Consider the following 10,620-nt stretch of genomic DNA (forward strand, 5'->3'; position numbering starts at 1 on the left):
ATCAAACACGCATTACTACTTTGCAGTTAAATATTTAACATTTATTCCAACACGAAAAAAAGCAGTAAATAACACTTATATAATATAATATAATATAAGTGTATTTATTGAGATGCCCCTATGGACCTTGTTATAGGAGGTAAAGATCAGGAGAAGTAAACATGAAGTGTAATTATGAATACTGATGTTAAATTAAGCTATGATGAGTTTTCACTGTTAATTTACCATCTCAATTAAATGTTGATGCCTCCATGACCAAGTTAAGCAGATGAGACTGAGGACAACTATGTAGAAGAAAGGATGTTCACTTTGCCTAATATGTAGCTTGACAGAGTTCTCCATGTGTGCCCTGGTGTTCTCATGTTTCCTTACCTCCTCATCCCTCACTCCCTAACTGTCCGTGCTGGATCTGTCCCCGTTGTTTTAAAAAGCTAACTAAGTTATTAGCATGACGTCATCCAGCTAGCCAAACCTGTCTGGTGTACAGCTAGTACAGAAGCTTCACATGTACTGCTTCCCTTTCCTGCTAGTCTGCTGTCTGATTGTGAGGTCAGGCTGATCTTATATCAGCTCTTTGGTCTACAGAATCTCCGCTAAAGTTCTCCTCTCAAACGGGTCTTGGAGGAGTAGTGCTCGCGCTGGCGCTCGCGCTCGCCTGTAGAGACTTCTCCTGACGAGAACGCGCAGCTAGGGGGTCAAAATCTTTTTGGCCCCACACTGAATCTATTTGAGGGCGCTGATTGGCTAAATTGTATGTCACTCATTTATATCTTTAATCAGCAATTGGCTAAACTGCTTCATAGACCCGCCTCTTTTGGGCAAAAACGATTTGGCCCCCCTAGCTGCGCGTTCTGAGACGTGTCGTGCACACAGGCGGAGAGGACGAGCAGGAAAAGCATATATTTTGCGCAGATATCATATTTTACACATATTACTGGGTACATTCCATAGTTCAAAAACACAAATATCGACAATTTGTATAATTTATGATTATTTTTTCTTTTTTGTGTGGCTCAAGGTGGGGCCATGCCCCATTGCCCTCTATTGACCAGCCACTGCACAGGAGAAAAAAGTGCCAATGACCACACCGTTATCGGCAGAGGAAAGCTTGGAGAGGTTGGACAATGTTATCTTGTTGTTAATGCGGAGCCGCTTTCCTCATGTCGCAAAGGCAGGATGGGAACTCTGACAAGGGATCCTGATAGGGAGCCAACACTAATTGAGGGGTGTGCGAACCGCCATTAACAGGCATTAATCAGTGCAGCCATGCGTACATACACGCACCTACACTAAAATGTGATCTTGCACACAACAATGACAAAATGTGTTTGTTGAAAGCATCCTTTCAGTGAACTCGTGCTCTTGGTGTGGCCTTGGGAAAATTGTGCATTACAGGCATTTGTGTAACTCAAGTCTGCTTCTTCTTTTGACAAGGCACTACTTTTTTGACCAAAATTACTGTGTAACAACTATCTGGGCACGTTTCTTTCCCATCGCACTACAAAATGGTTAGTTAGCAGTGTGAGAAAGAGAAACAAGGTAAGGAGCTCTTGTCCTTGGCTGTAACATTTGACTGATCCATACTTAACGAGTAAAGTTAACCGAAATACTTTAAGATTTGCTGCTTTCAACTTAAACATAAGTTTTCTCCCTTCAAAAAAAATAAAAATCCCAGTCATTTTCGGTTAAAACCTTGCACACACGCACTCATAAGAAACATGCGCCCCCCCCAACATGACTTTGCGACATTGACAATAACTGACCAGCGCTGACGTAACTGAGGGGCTCGTGGAGGGGGGCGCTAAACGCATCATATGACTCTAGTCAGAACACTTCTCTGTCAGTTTAATGAAGTGCGACGCATCAGAGAACAAGTCCATTTTAGTCACCACGTTTTTTTCAAAATGTTTGCAGTGAAATAACAGCCAACACATTAATAAGCATATCCTTCTATAACGCGGGGTTATCAAAAGGAGAATATAGCTTGAGTAAACACACCGCCAGGTCACATTAAATCTCTCTATTGAACAAGCTCAAACCATTTTCTCATAATGGAGCTGCCTGCCAAAAATAACCAGCAAGCCGACAGCTCATACGGGGCAAAACGACAACAAGAAGACACATTCAGCCGAGAGCGCAACTGCGCAGCCAACACATGAAAACTCAGCATCACACGGACATCCAGAAATCCTCCATGCTGACTTTTAGGTAACTGGAACTCAACCGGACCCTCACTTTCTCTCTCCGCGGGCTCACAGACTGTACGGGCTTACCTTGTTCGTTTTCCCGCTAATCATATCCTCTGGTTTTCAAGAGCTGCCCCTCATTCTCAGAGGAGACCCTCAATAACATGGCCTGCCACTGCGATAACTTGTTTTCTTTTGCTCCGGTCCAGCCCCTCCGTACAGGGGCTGTTGGGCGGAGCTACACGCGTCTGAAAAAGCATGTGTGGAGGACAATTACTGGGATTTCAAGCCCCCTCCCACCTGATTGACCACTCTCTGGAGGGGAGCGTAAGGATACTGGATCTGGATTGGCTGAATTAAACACTGATATTCCCTGGAAAATAAAACCTCTGGTGTGATTTAAGTTATTACCGGATCATCCCCCTTCATAGTATCTTTTAATTTTTTCACATCATATCACATACCTTTACAGTATTTTTTTTTTATTGAAACTTTATTTATACAGGTGATCACATTAAAACGCCAGGTGTTGTATTCTCAAGAGAGAACTGTGCAACAGCGATACCACACAAAGTTACAGAGAGACAGCAACAAGTGATGAAGTGCCAAAGTGGTAGTAATACATGAATGATATGGCCGAGCAATATTATGGTCATAAGAAGTTCAAAACATACAAATATAAATAACTGTTAACCACAGAATCAACCCCTTTTCCTTCATAACAAGGTCAAAACTGTGGTAGTGGATCTGGGTGTGACTCGGTCATAAAATAGGCCTTAGCATGTAAACAAACATGTATCCAGCTCACACACACACACACACAAATATTGAGGCGTTTTTTAAATTACGGGCCTTGTGTGCACGAGGTGGCTCCGGGGCCTCCTCCTCTCCTCCTACAGTATAACACCACCATTATTACATGTGTAACAGACATGTTGATGTCAACGAATAGTGCATGAACGTAATGCAGTCCGAACGAAAGGTGTCTTAGTCAAGACACTGTAGCTCAGTGGCTCTCTTAATAAATCTTTTTTTTTTTTTTCAAATGACCTCGACCTGATCTACTCTACAATCTGACCCCGTAAAACCCTGCTAACTGATGGTTGGGAGTCCTTGTTCAAAGGTCCCTCCCTCATCTTGGATGCTGTCAGCACCCCTGTTCTCTCACATCATGCCCCCCAACACACACACACACACACACACACACACACACACACACACACACACACAGATGTGCCTTGATCAACATGCTTGGACACTGCTGGGTAGTGACTAGTGTGCTAGTAGCAGCACCAAGTGGTGGAATAAGAGAAAGCACCAGGTGAGGTATGGTCTTGACAGTTTAAACATGCCTTCTCTGTAGCTTGTGAGTGTCGTCGGAAACCTACAAACATCTAATAATGCAGTGATAGATGTTTGAAATTAGCTTGAAAACACTAATAAAGCAACTTTTCTTTTTCTTTTTTAAAGGCAAAACCAGCCTGAGATTGATGATATACATCTTTGCGTCCTTACCAAGCTTTCTGTGCATGCTAACTGCTAACAGCTGTGTTTACACTCCACATACTCCATACTCCATGTGTGTGCGTGGACGTTCATTCCCGTTGAGACTTTTTGTTTGTTAGCCCGCGATATTCCCCAGCTTCAGACTCCCTAATGCACAGAGCATTACTTCTGTCTATTGCCTTGATCCCCAAGTCGCTTCCATATGTGTTGGATCGACGTGCAGGTACAGCACATGTGAAATATGACTGTAAGTCACGACCCCCCCACCATCCCCCTCAAACAACACATGCAGTAATGCAGTCCATTCCTTTCGCTCATAACCCGAGAATTTCCGGCTCATGACAGAAAAAAGGGGAGGGGTTGGGGAGTTTAAATGTTTCTGGAATTCTTTTGCTCCCTTTTCTTTTGGATTGTTACAGGGTGAGGGGAGGGAGATGAAGAGGAGAGCGTTGGAAGAGGGGGCAGGGATGGAATAAGAAGCAAGGTGGTAGAAGCCAAGGTAATGGGGAGGGCCATGGAGGCCACATGAAAAAATACAGAGAGACAGGAAACCGGTACTTGGGATTGGAATGAGTAAAGTGGGGGAGGGTCGTTTTGGAAGAAAGATGGAGATGAGGAAAGAGAGAGGGGGATGCTTTTGCAGAAACACGGAGCGAATCCAGAATCAAGCTTCCTCTGCACTTAGCTAAAAGGCTGAAAGGCCGCGGTCAACGTCACGAAGCAAGGCACTTGGTGTCGGTAATTGCTGGGATACCAGGTGTCTGGAACAGGGAATTTGGGAAGTGGAAGGACTTGGATCACGCATGGAGATAAAGAGGTGGACTGAGTGGGAGACGGGGCGAGTGGAAATGAGGGGAGGAGGAGGCTAGAAAAAAGGGGGGGCCGCGTGGCTCGACGAAGGATCGTGTGGGACAGCGCTACGCCAAACACTGATAAGGTGCGGCTGTTGAAGGAGCGAAAGAGCGAGAAAAGTAGTCGGCGAGACGCTGACGTCACAGTTTGTGCCAATGAGGTCAACAAAAATCCTTTCTGTAGGCCCAAAAGACATTACTCAAAACTGGGGCAAACGTCAAGTCATTTTTGAGTGTAAGAGAAGAAAATATCCCGTGCATAGTTTGCCGCGAGGTGTTGCTTTTAAGGGCGGTGCTGGGATTTGTTGTTTTTTTTCTTCCCCAGACTTTCCGAGAGAGGAAATGGTTTATGTCTTTCTCTTTTCCCTTGATCAGCTTTCATCTGCTCGCCCGCTACACACAACAACAAGCATTCCTTTAAAAATCCTTTTCAATTTGTGGTCCGATCATTGTTTTCAATCTAGTCGGCCACCCGCTGAGTCCGGAGTTTACATAAGAATTCATCTTTTTGTGTGTGTGTGAGAATCGCCTCTATATTTAACCCTAACCGGTCAGTGCTCCTTCCTGTGTTGGGTGTGTGTTTGTAGTGAATGCCTGTGGCTCAAGGCCTCAGTATTGGTCACGGCCAATCTAAACTTTGTTGCTCATGAGAAATTACAAGGAAGCTGGACAAATACACATAAAACCACTGTCACAATGCCAGTTTTCTATGTATTTCTAGAGTCAACAACACAAAAAGAAAACAGAACTAGTGGGATTGCGAAATTTTACTATAGTATTCTCAGTGGTACAAACGGCGTGTTGAAAGAGTAGAATGAACTTAAACTTGTAGATCATTAGCATAATAAATAAGCAACGTTAGAAGCCATAACACTTCCTGTAGAGTTAGGAACAAAAGCAGTATAACTTTACAGAAAAATAAATCAACATATCACCCCTGAACTAGACTAAAGCCACACTTCCACCGCCTGGTACGGCACGACTTGACTTCCTGTTTATTGGTTTTCCATTAGCAAAAATTGTGGATCATAACACCTGGTCTGGTACTTTTTTATAGTGCCACCTCTGTCCCACTGGTCAGAGAGAATCGTATTTGCGAGACACGAGACTTCCCAGCATAGAATCCCGCGCACACTGAGAGGGTACTAATCGCAGTGAAAAAAACTAATTATAGAAAAAGGACCTGGCACCAAAAGTCAGTTGAATCAAGTCGGAGTCGAACCATGCGACGAGAGCAAGACATGAGATTCTACAGCTGCGCTAGCGACTCTGTGAGGCTGTGCTCAGAAACAGCAATGCTTTGCGCTAAATGCTAACGCCAGCATGCTAACGTACTTACAGTGACGACGCTAACCCCCCGAATGTTTAGCATGCACAATACTACGTTAACCGGCTGAGTTTTAGTGTGTTAGCAAGGTAGCACTAGTTAGCACTAAACACATTTCATGGCAATCCATCCAATAGGTATTTCAGTCAAAACCAAAAATGTCAACCTTAAGGTTGCACGAGAGGAAAAGTCTTTGGATCACCAAAGTCATTAGGGCATATCTACTGAATATCATAGCAATCCATCATTTAGTTGATATTTTAGTCTGGACCAAAGTGGTGGATCGGCTGACAATGCTATCTGCTAGCGTGGCTAAAAACACCCTGCCATTCCACAGCAATGGAGGCAGTGCTAGAGTATGTTTTATATTAGAATTCAACTGCCGAGTGATTCCGTTAGTGACTCTTGGACTTGAGCCACACTTGGCCGTGACGTGGGGGAAGATATTCATACTTAACTGTCAATGCCAAAGTGATCTGTTTGTTATAACACACAAAAAAATATTTAAAAACCTGCATCATTCGACACAGATTGGCACTTTATTTTTCAAAGAGAACCATATGAACTATCGTGTCCAACCACCAGAGACTGTTTATTTCAGGAACCCATTTTTAGAAAGTTGTTTATTGATGCTCAGCTACTCTCCGTCAACAGCTGTCCAAGAAGCATTGGACGGTGAGGCAGTGAGGCCTATTCTAAGGGCACAGAATGAAATAAACAAAAAGAAAGAAAATAATATTGCTGACACTGGAGGATGTGTTTGGACCCCACCCTGCAAACTGCAAACATATATACAGCTCTTACGCACAAAAAACATCCCTTTCCCATGTTCCTGATATAACATCATAACATTATGTAATCACACTGAGAGCAGCGTGTGGATCATTTCTGTTGCCAAGTGTTTCCAGCAAGCAACTTGGCATGAGTTATGTGTGTTTATGGCGTATACCCGGACATATAGGAATTTATGTCAAGTCACATTCTGGTGTCACAACTACGATTGTCTGCAACTCCATGGAAAACAACCAAAAGTCATAAAAAAAGAGGTGGAAAAGAACTAGTTAATGAAAACAAAATGAGCATAAATAGATGAGAGGACATCTCCTCCTCTAGGATGATGGGTGGGATCCGACTGGTTCCCACACCCCTGTAGCGGGGTCAGTCACTACGGGATGATGTCGTCCAGAGGGCTCCACATTCCCACGCTGCTCGGCATGTGATATGGAGCCACTGGGACTGTGGTGTGGTGCAACCGAGCATGCACGCACACACACATTTAGAAAAATGCACGCAAACACATTTAGATAATTCACACATCTGGATGCGAAAGCCACAGAGACTCATGTGTCCGTATGTGCTTCCATGTGATGTAAACTGGTAGACCTGAGGTCAAGGATGGCAATGTCCTTTTGGTGGCTAATGGCAATTTTACGATGACTCCGGCCAGCTAGCATGCCTCTGTTTACACAGCGGTAATTCCCCAGCAGATGCCGAAGGCTGCCACAACAGTGCCATTGTGTCTGCACAGATGTGAGCTCAGCTGTGGTCATCCGCATCATCTTGTAAATCAAGGGGTCGAACAAAACACACACACACTCCTTGTAAGGAGATAAACAATCCCTCTTCAAACTTCAGATGTCCCGCACATGTCCATGAGGCATATGTAACGTAAATAACATCGCATTGAACTTTGACATACCCAGTTCTTCACTATTGATTCACACTTAATTTTGGTTCCATAAAAATGTGAAGCATCATTTTGTTTCAAACTGAAATCAACTAAGGCGAAAACAAAATACTCAAACGTGCCTGCTCATCTGCTAACAAGAGGTACGTTGTGAACTGAAGCGTCATTCCTTCACCTTCTGTGAGAATGCCATAAATTGAAACATTTATGGCAGGGGAATTCAAAACATTCACCCCAAACATGTATTCTTGGAGATCTGCATGATTATCAATTGAAATAAAACTTATTTTTCAAAATAAAAAAACGCATTATTGGATATCATTGGATTAACTTCAACACACCAACCTTCAAAATTGTATCAAAAGAGAACTCCACTGATTTAGCATTGGTTGGATTTACAGTTTCACAAAAGTATCAAAATCTATTCAGCAGAGCCAGAGATATAGTCTTTTTTATTCCACGTATTCTTATTCCTTGTCAAAACTTGTTGCACACATTACCCACAATTCAACTAGCTTGCCGAGAGTTTGGTCGCAAATTTGCTATGCTAGTAGCGACTGATGTAGCCTCTAGCTGCTAGCCACGAGCTGCTCCACATCATCACTTTTTTCTTTTCAATTTATCAGATTTCACACGACACAGTCGGCAGAAAAAATGTTGGCATTGGACATTTCTGCAAACAACAGGATAAGTTGATTGTCGACATTTCTGAACCAAAACAGCGTTTCAAAAATACGCTTCAAATCAGCCTCACATCACGCCTGCAAAAATGCACAATGCCACGTGGTTAACCTGAAACGATTGGTTGGGTTTAGGCAACACAACTGCTACGTTGAAGTTAGAAAAAGGATTGTGTTAAAATATAACATAACAAGAGTAAAACTGTAACTACCATAAATAAACAACCGTCCGTAGCGGACTTTCTTAAGTAACGTTGCGTAACAAACATAACAATGTTATGTAAAAAAACATAATGTCGCTGCTTGCATTTGGTTTAACACGGGACATGAACAGCAGTCTCCCGGATCAAAGTCCTGTGTTTGTTTACACCCCGTATCTTTCAATCACAGTTGCTCAGTATACTGCGTCACTTGCTCTGACCGAGTGCAAAACACATGTGCACTACTACTGTCCAACACCTGTAAAGAGATTCATCTATTTTCCCTTAAATGTACCTTTGATCAACAAATAGCACTCTGTGCCATGCGATGTCCAACAGCACTGACTACAAACGCCCAATCACTGTGGACATGTTTATCTAGAATGCCATCACACACTCACGTGAACCCCGCATGCACACTGACCTTCGTCAGCCTCATCCTGCCACTCTCGCTCCTCTCCAGACTCCTTCTTTTCAGGGACGAGCTTCTAACCGCCACCAGTTGTTGTGCCTCGTCCTCCCCGCACCAGTCCGAACTCAGGACGCAACCCATGTAGATGGACGGGGGTCCTGGACTCTGGACCCTTTTTTTCCTCCTCCTCTCTGTCCTCTAAGCAGGCTCCAGCTCTGGGGCAGCTGTTTTTGTCAGCTGGAGTTGGAGGACAGGGAGGTCCGTCCCCCTTTTCCTGGCTCTCGTTCAGCCCCGCTGCAGGGACAGAGGGAAGGGGAAGGATACACGCTCTCGATCACCCACCACCCTTCTCTTTTTCTACACACACTTTGAAAAACACCTCTCTCTCCAACTTCGTCATGCTGCAGTCACATGTGGACTCCTCATTTTTTCTGCCTCCGCCCCCCCTTCTCTCACGGTGCTTTCTTTGTTTCACACACTTAAGCTCCCTACTTTACTTTTTCTCTCTCTTTTTTTGTTGTTATTGTCAGTCGATTGCACTCACTACATCCCCCGGGACGCAGGCGCATGACCCTCGACTCGAGAAAGTCAACGCTCAAGGATCCTGCTTCGCTCTCCTTCTCCTTTTGCGTCTTCGCCCTTTTCTCTCACTCTCCCCCTCCTGTTGCTCCTCTTCCTCTCTCCCAGTCCTCCCATCCCGAGAACACAAGTCTCTCCCCTTTCCTCCTCTTGTTCTTGCTCTCTTGCTCTCTCTCTCTCTCTCTCTCCTCCCTCTCCCACCTCTCCACTAGGGTTGCCTCACTCTTACATATACAATTACCTCTCTGTTCTCACCCCCACCCACCTCTCCTCAGCGGTTTCCTGCCCCCCACTACCCCACCCCCAGACACAGGCAGAGTCTCCTTTTAGCTTGGCGTACACATTGTTGGTATTGTCCAGAAAACCAAGAAAACCAAACAGTGAGGGCAGCTGTTGGGATGCTGGGCAAACCAGTGATTCAGAGCGGGCCGGGCCCTTCGCTGGCCTGAGCCTCCCCATTGTTTACCATGTTGCGAGTGTGAAACAAGCTCTCTTTCACCACAGAATGTGTGCACCTAACATATTACAAAGGATGGTAGAAGTTGTACCAAGGCATGTCAGAGGCATCCTTGTCTTTTGTTTTTGATGATTTCTGCCCGAATAACGGAGAAGGATTTCAAGCACAAAGAGGCCCTGTGGATGTTTAATATTGCTAAAAGTGTAAGAAACATTAGCGTTGCTCAAGTTTCTCCTCCTCGCCGGCCTCTTTGCTGTTGTTTATTTCTTCTCCCTAGAGTGGTTTTTGGCCACTGTGCCAGAGCTCACGAGGCCTGGACGAGTGAGACTGTACCCCTTAAAAGGCAAATTCTTGATGCGGCTCCAAAGGCCCCCCCTTCTTTGTGTTTCTCCTCCTTTCCCCGCTGTGACTCCCTCGTTCCTTTATTTCCCTCTCCTCAGACAGAAAGCAGCAGCGAGGCAGTCTTGTTGTTACAGGCACTTTGCCCCAGACAGGCCTTCCAGGTGTCCTTCCTTTCACTCCCTTCCTATACATTACATTACAGTCATTTATCCAAAGCGTCTTTTATCCAAAGCGACTTACAATTCAGATTCTATCATACCGTAGGCACAGCTACGGGGTTAAGTGTCTTCCTCAAGGACACATCGACATGCGAGTCGTGGAGCCGGGGATCGAACCGCCGATCCTGTGATTGATGGACGGCCCTGCTCTCCACTTAGCCACAGTCACCTATAC

The 10,620-nt window shown here is 44.7% G+C and overlaps 1 protein-coding gene across 7 annotated transcripts in view; it reads right to left on the reverse strand.

Moving 5' to 3' along the window:
* LOC116399398 (tensin-2-like) overlaps positions 1-9,530 on the reverse strand; it is a 49,663-nt gene extending 40,133 nt beyond the window's left edge. For 4 of the 7 annotated variants that reach the window (XM_031876533.1, XM_031876535.1, XM_031876531.1 and 1 more), the window contains exon 1: positions 8,862-9,529. In XM_031876533.1, the coding sequence (XP_031732393.1) occupies positions 8,862-8,990 (129 nt within the window). In that variant the 5' untranslated portion in view covers positions 8,991-9,529. Of the gene's footprint in view, positions 1-2,273; positions 8,841-8,861 lie in introns of those variants that run through there. The other 3 variants (XM_031876530.1, XM_031876534.1, XM_031876536.1) reach the window with 3 other exon arrangements.
* Between the last annotated feature and the right edge of the window lie 1,090 nt (positions 9,531-10,620).

This window comes from Anarrhichthys ocellatus, unplaced genomic scaffold (assembly GCF_004355925.1).
Source record: "Anarrhichthys ocellatus isolate YVR2014 unplaced genomic scaffold, GSC_Weel_1.0 scaffold111, whole genome shotgun sequence".
NCBI classification, from domain to species: Eukaryota; Metazoa; Chordata; class Actinopteri; order Perciformes; family Anarhichadidae; genus Anarrhichthys; species Anarrhichthys ocellatus.